We start from the raw sequence: 24,905 nt of genomic DNA on the forward strand, positions 1-24,905 counted from the left end.
CAACCTCTATATTGGAATTAGAGCTGGACTCCATACCAGATCCTTGGATCTGAATCCCATTGTATTTAAGAAAGTTCATATTAATGCATCATGGCTAGGGCTAATCTCTCTAATGAGCTCTGTGATAGAGTATCAAGACTTAGTACTTTGTGTGGATGTACAGCACAATTCCACAGACTCTCTTTGGCAGCCAGAGCAGCTGGATCTCATTTTAGCTCCGGAAGATAAGACCTTTGATTGGAGGTGAGAGAGCGAGCAAGGAGCAGAGACAAGAAGCCCTGTAGGCAAAAGCCCTGGGGATCACCATAGGTGCTGGAATTAGGGGTGCTGGGGGTGCTGCTGCACCCCCAGCTTAAAGTGATTTCATCATATGCAGGGTTTACAGTTTGGTTCAATGGCTCTCACCATTCCCACTATACAAATTGTTCCCACTATACAAATTGTTCCAGCACTCCTCGGGATAACCAGCCTATGAAGGAGCTTGGATTAAGTTCAGTATAGAACTGTTTATAAGCAAAATCCTATTTCTTAAGCTGACTCTCCAAGGCAGCAAACTAAAGCAAATGCCAGCAAGGGCATGAGTTTGGACAAGAATCTATCGTGTGCATGCTGTGTTGGGAAGGAGTGGAGGATCCCATATTGTTCTTGAACTTGGGGGAAATTAGCATCTGGATCCAAACTTCTCAGCTCTGTTGTATCTCTAACTGAAACACATGAGGGCATATCAGAAAGATCATGCTTCACAAGAGTATCTCAGTCCCTTGCAATTGAAAACCACTCACTTATTCCTCACTGATAGTCCCTACTCCATTCCCCAGAGGAAAGTTAAAACAGCTATAGTCTTCTTAACCCTAAATATGGAGCTCAGTTCATCACAGAAGGTATGAACTAGAATCACCATGGTTAATCATTTTATCCCAGGGGACCCCTTAGGATGCTATATAGATTTCCAGGTTATTGTCTAATTTTCCCCTTGAAATGCTACTAAGGTGGATTCTGGTAGCATCTCCAGAGGCAGAGAACTCCCTATAGAGAAAGTCTATGTCATTTGGATATTACCTTGAAGCTGGTTGTAATAGATGCAAATTTGTTGTCTGCAGTTTCCGGGTTGCCAATGAGGTAATCCCAGCTAGTGAACATTTTCCAGCTGAAAGTGAAATTGTTGTCATCCCCATCTCCTGTGTTTTCATTGGCATTTCTGGCCATCCTGTGCGATGACACAAATGGCAATGTGTTTACTTGCAGTATATTATTCAGCCACTAGATGCCCCTGTGTGCTATATAGAAATTCAGACAAGTTGTGATTCCTGGTAAATAAGGAAAACAAAGCTGGGACTCAAGTTATGTGGCAGTATCTGGTTTGTGTCTGGTTGTAGCTGTTTTCTTTAAATAAATACCTCTGGTTTAAGGAGGGCTAAGTCCATATATCATGATGCAGATCCACTATTCATTACAAAATGATAGCTATATTGGAGGATTTTTAATAACAGTAACATCAATGAAATTTAGGGGGATTCATAAATAGACCAGGAGCAGAATTATTTGTATAGTGCCTAGGACAATAGGGTTCTCGTCCATGCCTAGGCACTATGGCAATATAAATAAATGCCACCATCATCATCAAACTATATCTGTACTATTTTGCATGCTATTTAGATTAAGGAAAACAAATTTCTGATGCTGTCAGATATACCAGCTACAGCATGATGTTCCAGAGAGATTTCAATGGTTACACAATGCTGGAGTAGAGTACTTGCAGTAAACCAATATTAGGAGGGGGCGGGGGGGGAAGCATACTTGTTAATCAACACAGGAGCAGATACGTCTTCGATTGTTTCCTCTCTTTTATTTGATCCCTGAAATATTTTGTAATTCCTATTAGAGTTTCTAGCATAAATCCCTCCAGTATAGATGAGACAACAGATGTTGAGATTTTATGGTAATAATGTAAATGTACAGCACATCTGAGTGTCTGGATATATTTCTGTGCTTCATTCCAACAAAGGACTCAAGATTTTGTGTGCACTGAATAGCAACATGCCTGTTTCAATAAACATAAAAATCCATTTGGCTTACACTTTCCTATGGGGAGGAAGGATAGTCTTGTGGTTAACTCGCATGATGTGGAGTCAGCAAATAGTCTGTGCAAAAGCAGGAATAGAACTTCTTTCTGTGTGACCACAGGCAAGTCACTTAACTCTGTGCCTGTATTTCTCCATCTGTGAAATGAGGTCAGTAACATCTATCTCCAGTGTTTTGGGAGGCTAAATTAAATCTTTCTGAGATCCTGGAATAGAAGGTGATAGATTAGTGCAAAACATTATTATTCTGCCCAGTGCAGATTGGTTTGGGTATGCATCTGCTTTACTCATTAGAGTTTGGTTCTAATGTGTACTCATTATGAACACCACACAGCTCCTATTGGCGTCAGTGTGAGGTTTTGGGGGTGCAAGGAATGTAAGAGTAGGCTCTTTGGTGAAGTAGGTCCTAAAAGTCTTCTGAAATTGTCACATGAATTCCAATCACCTAGGAACTGGACTGAAAGTGCTATGCCACGTCCCTAAATCTGCTATTTTAACAATAAGTGGAGGAGAAAGGTGAAATGCAATAGAGAGTAGTTTGAATTTCAGAGAAAGAGGCGGGAAAAACATTAAACCAAAGAACTATACTTACGATCTTATAACAACCATCAGGCTGTAGCCAAATACACTAACTCCAACCATGAAATATGCCATTGGTAGCCTGTATTTCAACCAGCCAATTGTCCGTTGATTATTGTAGTAGCCATAAAAAAGAGCAGAATATTTGATATAACCCTAAAGAAAAACAAAACAAACAAAATCCAACCAATAAGTTTGATTCCTTATCTGTTACATGGATTTCTCTTACAAGAGTTAAGGCCATTGCATTGTTTTAACCTTTCTTGTAAATGTTGCAAGTTAAAATAGTCATTTTAACGATGAAGTTTTTTAGTTCTACTCTTTTGGGTTAATCTTTGCTTTTTAGCGACTAGCTTCTGAAACACCACTCCACTGCTATCCTTATCAAATGCCTGTGATACACACACTCTGCCCCTCTACTGACCAGAAGAACCTGTCTAGGTGAGTGGAAGCAAGTCAAGAGGGTGAAATTTGAGGTCTGAGCTGAACCTGTCCACCACTGAGGCCTTGTTCTCCCCCTGGGAATGACTCTCTTCTCCCTGTTTTACATGTCCCTTTGATGTAGTTGTTAATTTGTGCCACTCTTGGTTACTAACATAATCCTGGACCAAACATCCCAATTTTCTGAAAACTCTGAAGTGAATCCAAAACAATCACATCTTCCCCTCCCCCAGGTCCTATCACACCCACTTGAAACCTTTTCTTCTAATTGGAAAATGATTGACTTTCACCCCAGAGCATCTCCTTTTATGGCTTAGTCTGCATTGCAAATTCACCTAAGTCTAAAATCAAAACGATCTTGACTCTTTTCCATGAAACCACTACTCCGATGGACCATCAGATCTCAGGAAATGTTCTTCTCGTTTCTGAAATGGAGCTGTGTTTTTATTACATACACAAGTAGACATTCACTGAGTTCCTAGAAAATCTTATTTCTTTGGGCATCAGCAGATTCTTCCCCACTTTTCTGTAATAGCCGATCCATGTTGACGAGTACTGTAGCATATTGTACATCTTGTCCATCTCTTCTGCTTTGGCTGTTCTACCCTTTAACTGAATATTTACTGGATAGTAGAGACCTGGCTACAGGGCTGGATTAACTCTCCTGTGGGCTCGGGGCTGTTAGATTTTTGTGGGGCCCCTGAGGGTTTGGAGTGGGGGAGTGAGTTCAGGCTGGGACAGGGGATTGCGGTGCAGGAGGGGGTGCAGCTCCAGCTTGGGGGGGTGGGCTTTGAGGTGGGCCAGAGATGGGACAGGGGTTTGGGATGCAGCAGGAGCTTCGGGGTGTGGGCACTGGGTGGGAGTTTGGGTGCAGGAGGGGGCTCAGGGCTGGGATGGGGGTTGGGGTGCAGGTGGGGGTGTGGGGTCTGGGAGGGTGTTTGGGTGCAGGAGGGGGCTCCAGGCTGGGGTAGGGGGTGTGGGGTGTAGAGTCCGGCTGGGAGGTGCTTACATCAGGCGGCTCCTGGCTGGTGGCACAGCAGGGCTAAGGCAGGATCCCTGCCTGCCCTGGCTCTGCACTGCTCTGCTCCACGAGGTGGCTGACATGTCCAGCCCCTAGGCAGAGGGGCCAGACCATGCTGCATGGTGCATGCTGCCCGTGCCCACAGGCACCACCCCCGCAACTCGCATTGGCTGCAGTACCTGGCCTATGGGAGCTGCGGAGCTGGTGCTGTGGGCGGGGGCAGTGCACAGAGATTCCCTGAACACCCCTTGCCTAGGGGCCGTGGGGACACATCAGTGAGCCAGTGCTCGCGGCTCCAGCCCTGGGGGAAGGCGGGGGGGGGGCACTGAGACTTGGGGACCAGTGTCCGGCTCGTGGCGTGGAGACTTGCCGTGGGCCGGATGAAAAGAAGCAGCAGGCCGCATCCGGCCTGCGGTGCCCCCCTTAGCCCGAGGCCCTGGGCTGCAGCCCCTAAAGCCCCTGCATTAATCCAGCCCTGCCTGGCTACAACATTCTGGAAAGCTCCCATCTGTGCTTCTGATCAGGACTTCGGAACAACGAAAGCAATACCCTAGGCTGTACACTTGACCCAGTTTAATCAGTTCTTTGTAAAATGATGGATGCATTCAGTAAAATTGTTAGTTATTCATGTGCTTATTAATGGGAGATTTCTAGTAATCCAGGCCACAACACTGGCTGCAGAGTTATTTCTTCCTGATTTCCAGCAGGTGGAGGGAACACTACAATTCAGAGTATAATGCCATAGGTACAGCATGACCTTTTGCATGTCTCTGCCATTACTGGGGAGTCTTTGAGAGCAGAGAGCACCACAGCAGCTGGTATGGCAGCAACACAGTCCCTTGGAAATGGTAGAAGATTAGATTATGGGGGAGGGATAGCTCAGTGGTTTGAGTTTTGGCCTGCTAAACCCAGGGTTGTGAGTTCAATCCTTGAGGGGGCCATTTAGGGAGCTGGGGCAAAAATTGGGGATTGGTCCTGCTTTGAGCAAAGGGGGTTGGACTAAATGACCTCCTGAGGTCCCTTCCAACCCTGATATTCTATGATTGTGTATGGTGGGGAGGAGTAAAGTAAAAAGCCTTGTAAAATAGAAAGAGGACCATTCTGGAGTTCATTAGTGCAGAGTGAAACTCAAGCCTGAAAATAACCTTCCTAATGTTTTAGCTTTCTGGTCTCTGGTCAAAAATTGTACGGAACATCACACCGCATGTTTGGTTTTTTTTTTTAAATTTTTTCCTTCTGTGATACATGTAGTCTTATGTCCAAATGAGATCTATTCTTTTCTAATGCTGTCATCAATTATGCAACCCACTTGCTGCCAAAGTATTCCCTTATTCATTACTGTGTTGAAAAATATTTTTTCCAACGTTGTGTCTGTTAGAAATCTGTTTTACAGGGATTGGTGATGTTGACGCTTTTTCTCTTCATTTTAAATTTACTCAAGTTTTTTTTCCCCATTGCACCACACGTATGGTGCACACTGTAGTAATAAAGGGTGAGTCTCTGTGGATGTTAGTCACAGCTGCACAGTGTGGACGTGTGCCAAGCAAAAGGCAAAAATTTGGCAGCTAATTGTAGATCTGCTCTTTGCCCTAGCATGGTCACACATGGCCCCATCTCAGAACAAATTTCCTTAGTTGTTATGTGCAGAACTTATAGACATTCAAATAAAAATACCAGATGCAGGTCAGCAAAAAATTTCCCTCTGTCTTGCGGTGGGTTTTTTCCCCTAACAAGACAGACTAAAGATTGCTGCTACCTTCCTTTTTTAATTTTTAAAGATGCACTGCTCATTCTACGCAAACATACTCAGATTTACCGATAATTAGCATTGAGCTTCGGTAAGTTTTAAACGCTAACAAGTGGGCTTAGGGAGTGGGGAGAGTAAGTCTAAAACTCCAGTAAGGTCCTCAATTAAAAATGAGTGGGACAATATCACCGCTGTATCAGGTTGTTCAAAACAGACATTTGAAGACCTGCTAATAAATTGACCTACTTTCAGATTAGTGGTTTTTAGAAAACGATGATGATGATGATCTTTCTGGAAGAGTACCACCTTCAACAGTAGTTCTCCACAGCATTGGATAGTGTCTCAACAGCATTTCCAGAAATACCATCTTTTATTGTCCGACCTCAGGAGAGGTATCATACAGAACAGAACCTACTCACCCTCCTGCTAGTTTTCTCCGAGGGCTGATTTAGTAGCTTGAAGGTTTCCTAACGGCACATAAGCATGGTGGCCTAAATTTTCAAGTGGGACTATTGATTTTTTGGGGGCACCTCAATTTTTGGCTGCCCAACTTCAAACTCCTTTCAAGGGACCTGATTTTCAGACAACCGGGGGGCTCAGAATTTCTGAAAACTGAATCCTTCAAGGTGCCTCAAGTTGGGCACCAAAAAGCGGAGGCATCGTTTCACTAGACACACTTGGAAATTTAGGATAATGGAGATTTCATTTCCTAGTTTGCTCCACTTTGTCTATTCAGCAAACTCCTATAGTGCCTGCCACTTTATTTCTGATAAGTGGCAAGAGCACCTCATCAACCTTCTTCTGGCCCCTCATTTCATGGCTCGCTCTCTCCATTTATTGCCATTTATGTGAAGATGCTTTCTGCTTAGACATACCTAAATTTTAGAGGCAGTGCGCATATGAGTTTGACATTCTGGCCCCACTGGGAAAACCTGAGCTGCTGTAGGATGTGGTGCTGGTAACTAAGTGGAACTCTTCCCTCGGAATCAATACTGAACCTATGCACTAGTAATTAGTGAAGTGATTCTTGTTTGTACAGAAGTCCTGGATTTTTTTCAGGATGAAAGTCACTATGTAAATGTAAAACGATGATGTGATACTTGGTTTATATTGACTTGCAGTGCAGCAGAGATGTAACTATTAAGCGGTCTTTATTTTTCCAGAATCTTTCCTTGCCAGTAAGTCTAAGTCACTTATGCGAACCTACGTCAGTAGTGCCAAAAGTCACTGCTATCTGATGATTTATTCAGTGGCATATGTGAAATGAGTTGCTTTCACTCCACTTAGTCGTGGACAGTTATCCTCGCTACAAAATTATTATTGCAAATCAAACTAATAGGCCTGCCTGTTGTAATTCTAATAAAAGAAGCCAAGGATTGAGATATATATAACTTCAGTCTCCCAGGGCTACAGATAATTTTGTTTTTTTAAGGTATAGAGAGAGCAGGTGTCTGATTCTGATTTCACTTCTCCCAATGAAAGACTGATGTAATTCCATTGATTTCAGTGGATTTATTTGTTTTATCTTTTTGTAAAATGAGTATTAAATCTACAACTTGAACAGCCACATGCTCTGTAATTGTGCATGTGCGCCCATTTTTTAATAAAAAAAAAAAAAGCAGCAGCTTTTTCGTGCAGAACCAACAATTGCATATATATGTGCAGTATGTGCATTCAAAACACATTTGTGTACGGAAATCTGCTAAATCCATATGCAAACAAATGCGCACACACAATAGATTTTGGTCCAAAATGTTTTGGGAATCCAAAGCCCATTGATGTCAATGGGAGTCATTTCATGTCCCTGTCTGGGGAAAAATGTGTGTGTGTTAACACTATAAAATAAAAAGATGTAATCAACATCTGGGACCAAATTAATCACTGTAAACCTGGCAATTTCAATGGAGTTACATCAGGGGTGAATTTTGTTCCTTTACATATTAACACGTCTTATCTGCTTTGGAAGAGTACAATACATACCTCAAAATCCCAAAGGACAGAAAAATCCATAGCGGTAGCTTGTTCAGCTCTGGGTACAGTTTTTCTAGGTATACTTCCATATGGGATTCCCATCAAGATCTAGGTGAGGTTTATGAAGACATGTTTATAGTATAGCAGAGTGTATATCACCTTTCATTTTTCCACTAACTAAATATTTTCCTTGTAATAAGATACAACCAGACAAAGGGAAGTTTTTAAAATGTGGAGCAAATTCACAAACAGGATTATTTAGCAAAAGTTATAGAACTCCGATTGCAAGAAGTGACTCAACCTGAATTAGCACATGCACATTTAATGATCCCCATAAGCTTCCTAATGCTTCCCAGGACTATCAAAAGTGCAGAAAATTCTGTTGTTTTATGATGTGTGTAGATTATGGCTCTGATTCACCACATTGTCTTAACATTAGCTTAACTTTGGGCATGTGAATTGTGCCATTGAAGTCAAGTTAGCTGAACTTAAGTTCTTTGCTGAATTGGGATTTGACATGGTGAGAGTATGTTTTCTGCTGCCATGTTACAGTGACTTCCTGCAAATTGCTCTGAGAATTTGGGAGATTTTAGAATGACTTCTTCTACAATTTAAAAATTAGTAGTAAAAAAAGAGAATCTCTCGACAAGTAGGTTGAAGTTTTACCGGCCCTGATGTTGCTTGTTCTTGTGGGAAGGGTACAAACTTCCAGATCTGGAATCAACTGTGAATGACATGAGTGAAGAAGATGGTTATCTAATAGAGAACACTTTCACAAGAATGCCGAGAGACACAGTGAAGTCCTAGTCCTACTGAGGTCAATGGGAGTTTTGCCATTGACTTCACATGGGGCCAGGATTTCATCTAGAGTCTGATTGTGATCTCAGACTGGTGTAAATGAGGAGTAACTCCTAGAACTAGACCAGTGAAAAACTTCCGTGAGATGAGAATTGGGCCCTATATTGTTTAACCACCACCCTTTTACTGCTGCTACTTTAATGTTCATATACCATGTATATCGTAAAGTCCATAAAATGTGATTGTAGTTGTGATGGGTACGTTGTTAAAAATGAAGAAAAAACCCAAACCAAACCACCCACCACCCCTAAATAAAAGGGGAAAGTCTTAAAAAGGGCTGAGAGATGGATTTGGAGACTCTGGCAAGTAAGATCTATTCTGCAGGAATAAACATAGGATGGAGGAATCTAAATTAACTTGCAACCAATTCATGTCTTCTCTGGACCAGATTCTATTCTTGCTTATTCTGGCATAAGTCCAGAGCAATTCCAATTATTTTAATGGAGTTACTTCAGTGTCTGAGAGAGCAGAATTTTCCCTCCCCCTCTGTCTCCCCTGTTTTCTCTTAGTAATCTAGTGGTGATGCTGTTGATAAAATGTTTTCTATGTAACCTGAACTAGACTTATTCAAGAAGAGCCATTGGCTGCCATGCAGATGGCTCATGGATAATCAAATGCTCCTGGGCGGTCAAAACTTGATCTGAGTACATGCAGGATTCCAGATACTCCTTTGTTTTCATTGTTCAGAGATACTGATGATGTTGGCACTTCCCTGTACATGAACACTGGTAACCCGGAGTTGGTTTAGGACTACAGTGAAAATGGCTTAATGCTTTATGAACATATAGATTATGAAATGCAGCAACTAATAATGGGATGGTTTAACTTCTTGCCTCCTTTTATTGTTTTCATCTGTTACTAAACTGGTGATGTAAAGTGCAACCCGAGGATAGATGATGTTTCTTCATATTGTTTGGATATATTTGGTGTCATTCAGCTCCCTCTTCAGTGTGGTGTTGTAAATAAGGAAAAGTGCTTGTGATCTGGGTCTTTAGTGATCCAGAATTCCAGAACTGCCTTCTCTAGATTCTGAAGGTGGAATGGAAGGAATGGCCATGTTTGGGGGCAGGGGGATGTGATGGATCCTTTCATCTAACTTTTCTCTTTTGATGCCCCTTTAAAAGGGTTTGCCCTGATCTAAAGCAAAATTGTTCTATGATGTAGTGGTGGAATGGCACACAAATCAATTGTTAGTGGAGGATGAAGCAGAGCATTGCTGGGGTTTGGCTTGGACTTTGATGTTTTTATGGTCATATTTTCAAAATGCTCAGCATTGGTCTAGCTCTATTCCCAGTGATGTTGGAGTTGAGACAAATTATGAGTGCTTCATCAAATCCCACCAAGAGCATATACTGTACCTTTTAGAATAATTTATTTTTCTTCTCCATGTCACAGCACCATCTGAAAACATTCCGAGTGAATTTTCCCCAGAGTTATTGGAATAGTCTCTCTGGCTAAATACTGCCTGGGAAATGGACGCTGCTAGAGAGAGGAGCATGTCTGCACAGCAACAGCTTCAATTTAAACTTCACTTATTTGGATAGGAGGCTCCTTTGCCTTGAACTTCATGGGTTATCTCTCTCTAATGCAACAAAGGGATTAGTTTTATCCGTTGATGCAGTATTCTTCCCTCAAGAGAAGCCAAGATCAGCTGAGGGGCATTTGTTCATGCTTACAGATAGCTTTAAATTTATACAGTACTTGAATTATGAAATAATCTCAACATTAAGCAGTTGTAAATGGCAGGGGTCAGGAGGGCAGCTGGTATCAGGAAGGTGACATGAGAACAGACTAATGCCATGGCATCTCCCAATAGCATTGTGCAGGGAAGGATTTACAGCAAGACCAAGATTTATCAGAATTGATTGGTAACCCTTTAATTTAAGGGTTGTCTATGAAGGAGTCATAAAGAGTTAATATATTTAGAAGTAGGCTATGGCCAGTGCACAGCAAAGTCTAAATGGCTCATAAATAGTTTAGAATACATTTGCAGCATGAAGCAGACAGAGCACGTCCATCGCTTCTAATGCATTTGTTTTGCAAGGGTTATATACTTAGTTTTAAAGCCATTTATAATTAAATGGTTATTGCCCAGCTCCTGTATACATTGTAACAGTTTAATGCACCATGAATAATACACATACTGTATAGACAAAACAGGCACAACTACTTCATCATACAGAAATGTACAATTCGTAAATAAAGAAAATGCATTTGTACTGTTCACTTTTAGTGGTTATGCCTGTCCATGCTCAGAGGATACTTTCAATTTGAATGGCTTTTATTTTAGATAAAGCAAACAACACAATTAAAGGAGGGGAAAAAATTGCAATCTCTATCAGAGACCACACACTATCTTTCTTCTATAATAACCTGCATTGAACAAGAACATCTGGCAGTCTTGGTGGATAGCAGAGCCCTTAGACACAGCACACAGAAACTGAGCCATAGTATTCTATAGCTAAATACACACATCTATTTTTAAAAGGGGCATAACTAAGTATTTCCATGATACTCTTCTTTGGCCAAGCCTCCTCCAATAACAATGGAAAAGAGTAACAAGAAAACCCTTTCTCGTGAAGAAACAACTGGCTGACTTAAGATGTGGAAAATGGGGGTATTTTGGAAACCAACAATTATTGGTTGTTAGAGGATTTGGCAACTCTTATTTATTTTATGCGTCCTCTTAATTTGAAACAACCTGAGAAACTATGCAAACCTTAGTCAGACTTACCACTTACTAGTCAAGCAGTGATGTCAAATTAACACCAATAAGAACATTAGCACCAGTAAGAACTTTTAAACCACATCATTAAGTATTTTGTACGTACATTTTATAACTCCTCAACAGGCAATCGTGTAATTAAATATTACCAGTATGTTACCTTTACTATAAGATATATATTTTACAAGAATGTCGGGATTAAGAAATGTGTTTGACAGTGTCATATTGTCACTATGGTTTACTTAATCACTTTTGGAAAAGTACATCCTGGATTTCTTACAGATATGATGGCCTATACTTGAAGCCAATAGAATTCTTGAGTTCTGTTTTTCACTCAGCCCAAAATTTTCAGCAATATGAGCCTAAAATTAGGCTTCCAAATCCATGTTTAGTTGCTTAAGAGTGGGATTTTTCAAAGGGTATTCACCCTACACTTGCCCTGAAAGGGTTAATGCAGACTGAGAAGGGGGTTAATTAACCCAACAAGTCATAGCTAAGGGGAATCCAGTGGCTAAGCAATCCCCTGATTGAATGAGGAAGCCCAGCTGAGGAGAAATGAGTTGGGTTGGGGACTATAAAGGCAGGAAATTGGCCACAGAAAAGGGGTTGCTGGGAAAGCCTGCAGTCACTCCCTGGGAGAAGGGAGGTACATTTGGGCTGGCAAACCTGGGGGCGGGAGAGTAAGAAAGGTAGCAGAGGAGTCAGGGAAAAGCAGCAAGGTCGAAATGGAACAGGCCTTAACTGCTGGCTAGAGGGTCCCTATGCCAGAACGCAGAGTTAGAGGGTGGGCCCAGTTTCCCATGCCAGCCACTGAGGGAGTGGCATGACAAATCAGTGAATGGGAAGGCTGCCTGAGCCTGTTTGTGGGAAGAGACTTTCCAATCCCAGAAGGGGAAATGTTTGGTGACCTGGCTGGAGGGTCAAGTCACAAAGAGGCAGCAGCTTGTGGAGTGAAAGAGGGGCTGCTGACCCAGAAAGAGAGACTGAGAGACAGTGTGCAACCACAAGAAGGGGTGATGGGAAGGGGGGAGGAATAGCTCAGTGGTTTGAGCATTGGCCTGCTAAACCCAGGATTGTGAGTTCAATCCTTGAGGGGGCCATTTAGGGATCTGGGGCAAAAATTGGGGATTGGTGCTTCCAACCCTGATATTCTATATTCTATGATTCTATGAACTCATGAGCTGTTCCCCCAGAATAACCAGGAGGAGGTGCCATCCTGGCGGTGAGTGGAGGACTTTAACTGATTATCAGGCATTGACTTCAGTGGGGCTTCTGGTCTTAAGTCTCTTAAGATGCTTTAGAAAATCTCTTCCATTGGTGATAAATATGGATTTAGGGACAGTCACAAAAGCCACATTTCAAAAACAGGAGCCAAACTTGCTACTATAAATCCAAATAGGTGCATAAGGTGTATCTTCTACCATATTTTAACTAAGGCTAAGTAAAACTGAAGTTTATGCTGTCATTCCAGGAAGATAGAGCATCATGAAGTGACATTATCCACAGATTTATCAGTAAGGCAGCCCAAGGTCTCTGTGCCTGCATGAGCAGTATCTTGCTCCTAGTGAATGTCAAAATGAGACGGATGCAGAAGATAAGAAATTGATCATGAGTTAAGATAAGGATGATGACGTGACTGGATGTGACATTACCAGATGTAATAACACTGGAAGTAACAAAGTACAATTGGAAATAAGTAACAATATGCCATCAATCTCATTTTGACATTTATTATGGACAAGATACTATTTGCATGAACCTGAATGCAGGATTGGGGCCTAAACTCTTACCTCTGGAATTATAACCAGTCCAAATATTAAACCGAAAAGGACCAGATTTACTCCATACATCCATCGCAGAAATATGAAATAAGAAGCTACTGAGGAACCAAAGTGACCTTAAACAAAAAGAGACAGTGGTTAATACTGTGGGCGGGTAAGATTCTCAGTGACCAAGAGATTATCTGAAGTAACACAAAACAGTATAACAAAATATCTTAGTCATGTCTCAGTCTAAATGGAAGTTGCACTTACTCTCTACTTCTTTTATCTTCATTTCCCAAGGTATACACTGTGTCTTAAAATTGTCAAAGTCTCTCTTAAATTTCACCCATTTCTGAAACAAGAAAACAGTGTTTCAAATAGAGATATAATGTTAAACTGGTCATGGAGAGGAATCTGGGGTTGCTTTGTCTAAGGAGCTCCTAAAGTTAATGCTTAGTTGAGTTATTAAAAATTGATAGCAAACTTTAAAGCCAGAGGTGAGCCTGAACCAAATCCTGGAGTTTTCCATCTGGGTCTGACCTTTTTTACTTCTGTAACAGTCCACATCAAAACCCTGAATCCAAACACTTCCAAACTCAGGTGTTCAAATTCAGGTCCTGAATCCTAACTTTGCTAGGTTTCTGCGGGATCAGAGTTAGTGTTGGGATTTAACCCACTGACAGAGAGAGAGGTTGAAGCTGCAGACTCAGATCTGTGTGTGAGGCTTTGATTTGGGCCCATTTCTATTTAAAAGAAGGATTCATTTGACAAATAGCAACCCTGATTCTTTTCTCACTGAGGTCAATGGGAACAGGACATGATCTATTTTTTTTTTAAAGTCTCAAATCAGTGGAATCTCCATGCAAGCAATAACTTAATTACTGACTCTAGTCTTGCAATGAGAAGTCACAATTCTCCATGTTCATCTTCCTATTCAGTGGTCCAATTTGTAAAGTGGCGCAATTCCACTGAAGCGAAGGATACTATGCCTGGATTTGGCTGTCTCTCCAATCCTTAGTGCAATCAATACTTTTATAACTTTATAACCTGTGAGAGACCACACCCAGAGACCCTCATTCTCCCCTGATTTTACATGCTCTGCAACCTCCTGTACTGTAGGGAGGCTGTATGAGGTATAAGTTGGGCAGAATTTGGCTCATATCCTGCATATAATCGTAAACATGAATTTGGTTAGGAACCATGGAAACATGCAGCTATTCAGAGAATTAAAATACATACAGGAGTGCTATCTCGGCTTCTGTAATGGTGGCTATTTTGCCCAATGTGAGTTTATTGCTTGTAGCCAAAATACACTGTGTTAGTGACCAAGCATCCACTCTTCTATTTGTCATTACGGCAGCACTTACCTTTGCCATCATCATCTTGTATGCGTAGAATTTTTTCCCCTTTCCCTTTCCCAATGCTCCTTCAAACTGCTCTACAAAAGCTTGTGCCTCCCTAATTCAAAAATATAAAGGTGATTATGTTTACATTAAAACATTGAAAGAATCTTCCCCAAGAAGGCACTGGGTGCAGAGAATGTTGTACAGTAACTTAATTTCTGTGAATTGTGCTGTTAGCAAAGGGAGGAAGAGAGTGAGAGTCAGGTGACCTGGATTCTATTTCCAGCTCTGTCAAACATTTCTGGTGTGATTTTTGGAACAAGTAACTTAATATCCCTCTGTTTGAGTTTCCTCATACGTAGACCTAAGGTCACCTGGTTCCCTTTCCAACAGCATTCATATTCTGGGTCTTCCTTCCATACTGATGGGAGAAGTCTGGTTCTTCCTTCTATACTTTCTTAACAGTGCAGCTGTCCAGAAGGAAGAAAGGAAGGAAAGATGATCTTGTAGTTAACGCATATGCCGGGGAGGTAGGAGGTCTAGGTTCTGTTCCTGAATTTCTTAATGTGTAGCCTTGGGCCAGTCATTTGTGGATATGTTTTAAAACTTGGATGCCTAAAGAGAGGCCCCCAAATTTGTATTTAGGTACCCATGTTTGAAAATGTTGACTTTATTTTCTTTTTGCTCTAGTTCCTCATCTGTAAAATGGGATTAATACTTACCTAGCTCACAGCAGCTGTGTTTATAAGTCCCAATTAACTGATTGTAAAGCATTCTGAGATCCCTGGATAGACTAGTATTATTGTTATGTACTCCAACCTATTCATTAAATATTCTTGCACAGCCAAGGTAATGGAGCAGTTTGATTAAGTAAATTAGAGTGGGTATATGTGCCCTCCTTCCCTCTCAGTTGTTCTTTGCAGTTCTTTTGGGGACAAAGAGGTGAGTGTGTAGTCAAACATGATCCCAGGCAACCTCTCAGCTGCTAGGACACTATATAAAAATGTAATACTTTATGCCTTTTTGTAACACCTTTCACACTGAGGGTCTCCAAGGTCTTTACAACTAACAACAGACTGACCTTCCCAACCCACCTGGGAGATCAAAAATGATTATTTGCCTTTTACAGATGAGGAAATTTAGGTACAGAGAGCTGAAGTCCCCTTCCCGCCTCCCCCAAGGACCCAGGTCAGGAGCGGCAAAGGGAAGGACCAGGCTGCTGTAACTAATCTGTGGGAATCAAACTGCGTGCTGCTGATGTGAGAGGGGCCAGGTGTCTGAAGGTCAGATTGGCTCTTCAGAGTGAAAGAGAGGAGCAGATGAGGGGAGGTGCCACAGCTACTGCCTGCTTTGGCACCATGGGTGGCTGGTGCTGTGAATAGCCTCTAGGCAAACACAAAACAGTGAACCCATTTCTCCCCCTCACCCTCCAGTGGGTTCATGGGACTTTTTGCAAGGTTATGTTGAGGAGTGAAATTCTCTCTCCTTGGAAGTGGACTTTAGGTTTGGTTAAAACCGCTCTCTACCATCATCAGTGCTGGTCCCTCAGCCAATTATCAAGGGGTTCTGAGCCATTCCTTCATTGACATTGACTGGGGGGACCCAAAATCCGTCTTACAAGTCTCACAGTTTGCTCATTGCATTCACTATAAACATCTGCATTGCTCACCCGTACAGTGTGGGATGGCAGGCAATGTTATCTTGGCTGTAAACAATACTGTATTTTTTTCCAAGTCACCTGCAAGCAGCAATGCTCCAGGAAGTGTAAAGTAAGATGGAGACATGCTGCTCTGATTGCTATATAACAGTAGGCATGAATAAGCAAAGAAGGGCACAGAGTTAGCTTTAACAGGGAGTCTGAAAGTCATTCTCTGCCTTTAAATAAAAAGGCAGAATGATCCCAGCCTGGGTATCAGTTGAACAGATTTTGCTCAACATCTGTTCTCTAGTTACAGAGACAGACAACAGAATCCTGCCTCTAAGCCCTTCTCATTTAAACCAAATCATGCTGGCTAAATTCCATTGGTTGCTTTTCCAAGACTGGGTTCTTGGGATGATGACAGCATGATTTAATCCTAAAATGTTATGTGCATCAACAATTATTAAACACAAGATCTAGCTTCAGTGGTTCCTACTGTGAAAACTATAAATAGCTGGGAATGGACTGGGCTACCTGAGCAATGCTAATTTCTTCACCATACGCCAAGGTTTGTTCCTCATGGTAGATATTAGTTTTTTCTTTTCCTCCACCTGTTCCTTTAGCCTTGTCAGCTCTTCCTCTGACAGAGACTCTTCATCAGATGAGTTGGAAGCAGATGAGGAAGAAGAGCTAGGACGAGAGTAGAGTAAAATCAGGGGAAAAAAATCACACACACAATGTAATAAAATGTAGTTGTATATAGCACCTTATACACTTCAGGGATTATAAAGCACTTTGCAGACCAGTGAGTTAGACACAGGCAGTGTTCAGTACCTGAACAAAAAATGGAGCAGCCATTATATACTCCACAATAACAGAGAGAACTTTGTATGCCATACCATGTTTGGGAGTGGGGGAGAATGTTGGTCAGGACTAGAGCTGGTTGGTAATTGTTTGATGAAATGTAATTTTTTTGTTTTTGTTTTTTTCAGAAAATGCAGATTGAAAACTTTCAGGAAAGCGGCATTTTTGACAAATTTCCTGTTTCAAATTTTTTTAAAAAAATATTTTGAAATTGCTGAAATGCCCCATGGTGCTACCTTTTTCCAAAGCAGGATTCCATTTTCTTTTGGGTTCAAAACAACTTTTCATTTTGAAATGTAAGTTAATTTAGGGTAAGTTTATTTAATAAACATTTTAAAAAAGAAAGATAGAAATTGAAATCAATCACTTTGAAATTATCGAAACAAAACATTTTGAATTCCCTGATCCAAATTTGGTTTTGATTTTTGGTTCCTGTGAAATTTTCAAAATCTGAAATTTTCATGGAGGAAAACTCTACTTAAGACACTGATTTTTTTCTGTCGCTCTTTGAAAAATTCTCTGGGATCTTTTAACTTTAATCTTGGTATCTACTAGAGAGGGTTCACATAATATTTTCCCCACTTGGTGCTGTCCTTCAATATCAATACTGCATGTGATGAATCCAAACCAAGGGAGGAAATTTGAGCATACGCCTTTCTGGCCCAAATGTGACCGTGCTACCAACTAAATTGACACAGTGATGTGGTAGTCAAAATGATCCAATTTCTTTAAGATGCTCAAGTCAAGGCGAAGATTTTGGGCAAATGCTTCAGGTTACAGAATACCAGATGAAAGACATTGCCTGCCACATTTCAATTATAAAAATAGTTACCTTCACCCAGGACACAAGTCCTCTCAGAACAGTGACCTAGGAGGGAGGGGTGTGTGCTTTATATAAATACTAGACCTTGATCAGTCCCAGACCAGCTTCTCAGCTATAAATCAGCATAGTTCCAGTGACTTTGGTGGAGTTATGCTGATTTACATCAGCAGAGAATCTGGCACATGTATTTTGTCTTGACCTTCACTTATAAAAGGCTCAATTCTGGAGCCTTGATGTTGAGTTGTCCTATTGATGCTCCTTGCCTAAGAACTGCCCAAAGTAAGTGTTGCAAAATTAGACCTTAAATGAATTGTTTTATTGTCACCTAACTTAAGTTTCACTGGCATCACATGAGCTGACACTAACAAACACTTAGTGGAAACAGGTGTCGTTTTGGGGATTCAACCATAACTCCAATTCAGTCTTGCAGATCTTTTCTTGTTCTTATTATTGTAAAGTAACTCAACCGTCTTCATAAGTATCATGTGACCTTTTTGACTGCCAGTGGGGTTGTTACAGTTAACCAGATATGATCGCTGCGAGAAACATGATAACCAGACGACACAGCATATAAATAGTCTGGGTGAAGAAGAAAAGGAAAGGACAAAGGAACGAAGGAAAACTGCAGGGGAATAGTCTGTAAAACCTAAGAGATCCATTCTAACCTTTTAGGATTATCATGTGTCCAGCTTATTCTGGCTTACTTTCAGTTGCCTTCCTTAAAAGGACTTTTTTTTCTAGCTCCAATACTTACACATTAGGAATCCATTACATACTTAATTCTATGATCGTATTTGGGGTAGAAGAAGATTCTAGCTTGCATTTTAACCAGAAAAACAACTCTCTCGTTTTTCAGGGTTAAATTTTTGTTACAAGTAATAATTTACTGTAATATGTTATAGTAACCTGCACCACTACGTCACAGTTTCATGAACCTGCTACCCAGGAAGCTGGCATTCAACAAAAATGAGATTCTACTATGTAGGTTTCTGTCTGGGGATTGTTAGAGTACCTCTCTGCCGGGTTTTTCTTCTGTTTCTTATCCTGCTCCTTCCTGTTCTTGTTTGTTTGCTTTTCTTTATTTTCTGCTTCCTTTTGGTCTTTGCCAGAAGCCTTTTTCTCTCTCTTTTTCTTCCCACTTGCTGCTTCCCCTGCTTCACTTTCCCCATCACTGTCATTCATTTTGTGACTTTTCTTCTTAGTAGTTCTTTTTTGCCTTGGGGCTTCAGCTTTCTCTTCAAGCTCAGCTTCTTCCCCATTCTTATTTTGCTTTTTCCTTTCATGTCCACTTGACTTGATGGCTTCCTTGGAGTGCTGCTTTCTGATTGCCTTTTCCCCCTCTTCATCCTCTGCAATTGATGAAAACAAGTATTTTTGGAAACAGCCTATATTGGTGCAATAAAGATTTGCCCTTTATTCAAAAAGTACAGACAGAATGCCAAATCCAAACCCCGCTGGTGTCTGAACAAGCTACCATTGACCTCCACAGACTTTGGATGACAAGCAGGCTGAGAACTGCATTTAGCTTTGGTCATGTGCACACAGTGTCCACTGATGATCGTGAAACTCATGTTTGTGTGTCAATGGATCCTAGGAGCTGAAAGCTAGAAATCATTTCCAGACCCTGTTCTTTCAAAGTTAGTGGGAGAGCGCTGGGGGCAAAACACGTAACTGACTTCAAGACTAAGCTTGATAAGTTTATGGAGGGGATGGTATAATGAGACTGGCTACATGACACTGTAGGCAATCTGTGACTGCTAGCAGCAAATATCTCCAACCACTGGAGATGGGGCACTAGATGGGAGGTCTCTGAGTTACTACAGAGAATTCTTTCCCAGGTGTCTGGCTGGTTGGTCTTGTCCACATGCTCAGGGTCTAACTGATTGCCATATTTGGTGGTCAGGAAGGAATTTCCCCCTGGGTCAGATTGGCAAAGATCCTGGTTTTTTCCCCCCTTTCTCTGCAGCATAGGGCATGGGTCACTTGCAGATTTAAACTAGAGTAAATGGAAGATTCTCTGTAACTTGAAGTCTTGAAATCACGATTTGAGGACTTCAGTAACTCAGCCAGAGGTTGGGGTCTATTACAGGAGTGGGTGGGAGAGGTTCTGTGGCCTGCAGCGTACAGGAAGTCAGACTACATGATCATGATAATCCCTTCTGACCTTAGTCTGAATTTGACCTTTAAATATATGCCAGAATTGTGAAAGCAAATTGTTTAATTTACTCTACTTTTCTTGTAAAAAATTGCATTGTTAGCCAACACCTATGTTACAGATTACACCCCCCCACCCCATGTTAATAGGTATTATGTGCATGGTACTAATATTGTATATGTTATTGTTAAATATGAGTGCTGGGTCATTATGCTAACTGACTTGTATCATGTTCTTCCAATAATTCTGTTCATCCATGCCAAGTATCCCACAGCACTTTGCAAAGCTGAACTGAGCTTTGGCAAATATGAAACCTATCAAACACAAGATACATTCATTCTATGTCCTGGTGCAGGTAAGGAGTGCCTTCACCACTCTAACCTTTGGATATGGTTTCCAAAACAGAAAATGAGAAGGGTACAGCATGGTACATAAAAACAAAGTAAAAGCTGATTGGTGAATTTTGGTCTTGTGTGAATTATAAAGCGCTTTTTAATTTGTAAACAACCTCACAATATATGTGACTGGTTTTGAAAGCATATTTCTATATAAGGTGGAGTGCATGCTGTGAAAACTGCTTCTTGGAAGCATTGGTAACATATTAACTCTTTCTTTTGTGTATTGTACTGCTCTGTTTCTAGACAATAAGTTGGCTAGGCTTGGTGATTTGGTCTCTAGAACATTTTTAATATTGAATCTCAAGTGTGGTCAACCAATTGGCTATACTTTAGACAACAGCATGTTAATTTAATGTGCATGAAAGTGGCTTGATTCTTAGCCCTGGAGACTGAGGTCCCTTGTCAGTGCAGAACAAGTAGACAGCAATAAGCTTCTCCGTGCTCCGCCTTCAATAAGCTGTAATCATTACCTGGAGAGGAATGATGTAGGGAGGAAAAGGTAGACCAGTTTCTATGTACATTCATTTTCTTGTTCCTGTTGTCAACAGAGACACTAATTTGTAAAGGTTGTGATGTGGATACTAGAGCTGATCAAAACATTATTTTGCAAAAAAGAAAAAAATATAATTTCAAAGTTTTTTCCATTTTGCAGCATTTGAAATGGAACGTGTGTTTCTACCTTTTTTAATATTACAACATATTTTCCCCAAAATGTTGTTAATTTTCTTCCTCCACCCCCGTTTTAACTGTGTGGCAAAAAGAGGATTAAAACAAACCCTCTCTAAGGCTTCATTCACTTTCATTTTTGCTTTCTGCCACTAATTTTCCAAATGTCTCCAACTTTGGAAATGTTACACAGTGGCAAAAGGAAGAATGAAAAGTCTGTAACTCTGCCTCTCTAGAATGTTTCCAAAGGTGGACACACTCTGAAAAGTTAGAGTGGCAGAAGGGAAAATGGGGGGATGGGGAGAGAGAGGAAGAAAAGATTAAGTGGTAAAACAAAACTCTACAGATCACCTGTTTTGCTGCATTCAGTGGCAAACACAAAAATTTAAAATAAAAAAATAAAATAGTGGGGAGAAAGGGTTTAAAAAAAAAAGCCAGTTCAAAATATTGACATTTTTGGTTTAGATGAAAAAGAGGGAAATTGTGAAACTACCAAAAACTATTCTCAAAAGGCTTCTTGCTTCTAATGGAAAAAACTTAACCAGCTCTAGTGGGTTCCCTTGTCCACTGGAAACTAGACTAAGACTATCAATTGATTTCACAGAGGCCATCAGATGATGATTTTCAGTTACTATTTACCTAAGCTGGATTTGAACTGTGGTCTAGAGGGTCTGTCTATCACCAAAAACCATCCACTACCCCAGCAATCCTAGCCCTTAGCAACGTCTCTTTATTTACTGTATTTGTGAGAGTATTTTTAAAAATTTTAAATCCGGTCTATGGCTTTTCCTGATTTTTGCCATGAGTTGCTAGTCTGTCCTAAATCTATCTTGGCTTTACCTCTCTCGCCTCATAGTCATATGTAACGAACACTCACCCTTACTGTAATGACAAGAATTACATAAAAAGCAGTGAAAGGTGACAGTTTCTAGGTGTTTGCATTATCCTATAAATTCACTCACATCACACCACACATGGAACACAGTGTGGCCTGCTTTACTGTGGCAGACCAAGGAAAGCTTCATTTTGGGTCCCATCCCTTCTCAGTGACACAGAGAGAAGGGGACAGCCAGGTTTAGGAGCATTCTCCTGCACAACATCATCATCAAAGTCAACTACCCAGGTAGGAAATCTAACTATGCATAGTAGAGAGGCAACATGGGTGAGGTAATATCTTTTTATTGGACCAGTTTCTGTTGGTGAGAGAGAAGCTTTCACTCCACTAAAATATATTACATCACCCACCTTGTCTTGTTAATATCCTGGGACCAACAGGGCTACAACAACACTGCATATAACCATGCATACCTCATTAGACTATTACCACTGTGTAGCAAGTCAAATCACAAAATAAAGCTCTGGAGAAAAAAGATCTCTCATTGTGTATTTCCAAATAAGACAGCAGCTATTATTGTCCACTCTACCTTCGCTCTCTGAGTCACTTTCCACTTGTCCATCAATCTCCATTCCAACTGCAAGACAAAGCATGTTGAATAATTGAATTTGTTGTTGGGATTTTCACATACGATGTTTTACACTTGTCGTTCTGAAGTACTGGCTGAGGACCGCAGAGTGCCCTGTTTAATGATATGCTACTGTATCTTTATGCTATGAAGTCCTTAATATTTCTTAGCTCTTTGCAAGTGAATTAATAAAAAGTTCCCAACACAAAAGAATATCAAATGTATTAACACGCACAAAGTGGAGCCCTAAGACACATTTTTACAAATATTTGGTAAAACTGGTACAATATATCAAAACTGAAATGGTTGTTTGTTCATACTAACCATCTTCCATGATGACCTGTAATGCACATTTCTTTTTCCTCCCCATGATTTTTTCCCCCAGAAACACTGTAGCCCTTGTACGGTGTACACACCAATTATCAGTAGGTTATTATTTCCCCTCTTTCAGAGTCCAATTATTTGTCTCCATGCTGCTGTGCAGTAAAGCGAGCAATCCAAGAAGCTGTATCTAGTTCACTTTGACATCAGTTGCATGCTAGACAGCAACTTCAGGGTCTGAACTTGGGGGAAGGGGAGACACACACTCTACAACAATCCAATCCAAACCTTTTCTGCTCCGATCCTTTTTCAGTGTGGAAAGCACCTGTCAGTGTTACATTACATCGCATTATTTAAACATGAAGGAAAGCCCTTTGATGGATACTCAGCAGTATCCTACGACATGCAGACACAAGTCATGTCCATTTTTGACCTAAGCATGTACACTAAAACTTTGGGAGTATCTAGTTCCATACTGTAATATCTTTCTTATCTGCATCGATTTATGTAACCCTATTGATAAGGGAGAAACATCAAATGACCATCTTAACCCAGTCGATGTTTTACTTCTCAGGCACAGATCTTTGGGTCCTCTATTGTCGTCCGTGTACATTCCTACAGAGGACACGTAGTCTAATAACTGAAGCACAGGACTGGGTGTTAGGGCAGTGGGGCTCCACGTATGCCTCTCAGAGCTATTGTTCCAGGCTCTCTGCAGGTGCTGCGTCAGTTACCTCAAAAATGTGAACCTAGTGTCTTCTTTCCAACCCTAAAAACCAGCGACTTTTTTTTTTAAATGAAAGTTGAGATTCTGAAGAACAAGATGGTGCCAATATGAGTGCCTACCAGCTACGTTCAAGCACAGATCCCACATATATTCCTCTGTGTGCATCACTGGTTCTGCCTAATGGTGGTGGTCTTGATCATTGAGCGTATAGCTGCTGAGAGCAGGGTCAGATGACCACTTCACTGTTGGGTTAAGCATCAAGATTTCCACCTAATCACATAGCTAGTAACTGATCATTCATTCATCCTCTAAAATGTAGCTGCAGGCTCAAGCCCTGTTTTGGTACACTCATAGCTAATTATATAATTTTCAAAAGTGCCTTGGAATAAATGGCATGGAAGGTTCACTGGAAATGCAGTTTAATTTGATGTCTTCAGGGCTTGTCTGTATAACCTTTTCCTGAGAAAGAGGTTGTCTTTCACAGAAGCAGCAATTCAAGGGCTCACTCTCTTGCCCATAGATGGCCCCTGCTGCTTTTCTTTCTCTCTCTCTCTCTGTGCACACGTACCATCTCCACTCATTAAGCCAAAGACGTGCAAATGTATTAAACTATGAAGTTCGGTAATTCCACAGTCTCATGCTGTGAGGAGGAAAGAGGCTTAGCCTAGGTGCATGTCATCTGATGATTTTATAAACTGAAATAATACCAGAATCCAATTCACATCAACAGTAATCACACGTTTAGAAATGGCAGTCTTGTCCTCCTCAAAGCTAGCGATCATCATATATTGCAGTATCTGCCTCATTAAACTTGTTAGCGTGTATGTAGGAAGGCATATGCAATGGCACACAATTATTTTTTTATCAAAGGGATTTATTAACAGCTATCTGAGTGATTACCCTTGCCTCAGTCTTGCAGCCCTTTCAGATTAACCGCGTTCCCATCCATGATTTTGCCTAATGTGTCACAATGACCCTTTCACCTCATCTTCTACTTCGTTTGCTTTAGCCGTGTTAGATCAGATTTGCATGAACAAAATAATTATGTCCTGATCAGCATTATCCTCCTCGCAAATTAGAGCAAGCTTTTTTCTAAGGCTGAAATGCAGGGGCAAGAGCATGGTAAAAATGGAAGAGTTCTGTTCCTTTTGGGGTGTGAGCACAATTTTTAATCTCCTGGGAGCATTGCTGGTTTTGTCTTCCATGAAGCCATTGAGTAACACACACAAGCTCTCAGTCCAGCTGCACCTGCTGGGTTAGTGATCACACATCTCCAGGGTCTGACACATCTCCAGGGTTACCTGGAGAAAATCTATAACT

The 24,905-nt window shown here is 41.0% G+C and overlaps 1 protein-coding gene across 1 annotated transcript in view; it reads right to left on the reverse strand.

Annotated features, from left to right (window-relative positions):
* Window positions 1–22,907, reverse strand: part of TMC2 (transmembrane channel like 2) — a 51,812-nt gene extending 28,905 nt beyond the window's left edge. The window contains exons 1-10 of the mRNA XM_074943262.1: window positions 22,862–22,907; window positions 22,499–22,546; window positions 18,868–19,204; window positions 16,703–16,858; window positions 14,554–14,644; window positions 13,457–13,538; window positions 13,214–13,320; window positions 7,850–7,948; window positions 2,674–2,816; window positions 1,060–1,207 (exon numbers count right to left, since the gene is read on the reverse strand). Of these exons, the coding sequence (XP_074799363.1) occupies window positions 1,060–1,207; window positions 2,674–2,816; window positions 7,850–7,948; window positions 13,214–13,320; window positions 13,457–13,538; window positions 14,554–14,644; window positions 16,703–16,858; window positions 18,868–19,204; window positions 22,499–22,546; window positions 22,862–22,907 (1,257 nt within the window). The remainder of the gene's footprint in view (window positions 1–1,059; window positions 1,208–2,673; window positions 2,817–7,849; window positions 7,949–13,213; window positions 13,321–13,456; window positions 13,539–14,553; window positions 14,645–16,702; window positions 16,859–18,867; window positions 19,205–22,498; window positions 22,547–22,861) is intronic.
* Window positions 22,908–24,905: the final 1,998 nt, after the last annotated feature.

The sequence above is a fragment of the Natator depressus genome, chromosome 2 (genome assembly GCF_965152275.1).
Source record: "Natator depressus isolate rNatDep1 chromosome 2, rNatDep2.hap1, whole genome shotgun sequence".
NCBI lineage: Eukaryota > Metazoa > Chordata > Testudines > Cheloniidae > Natator > Natator depressus.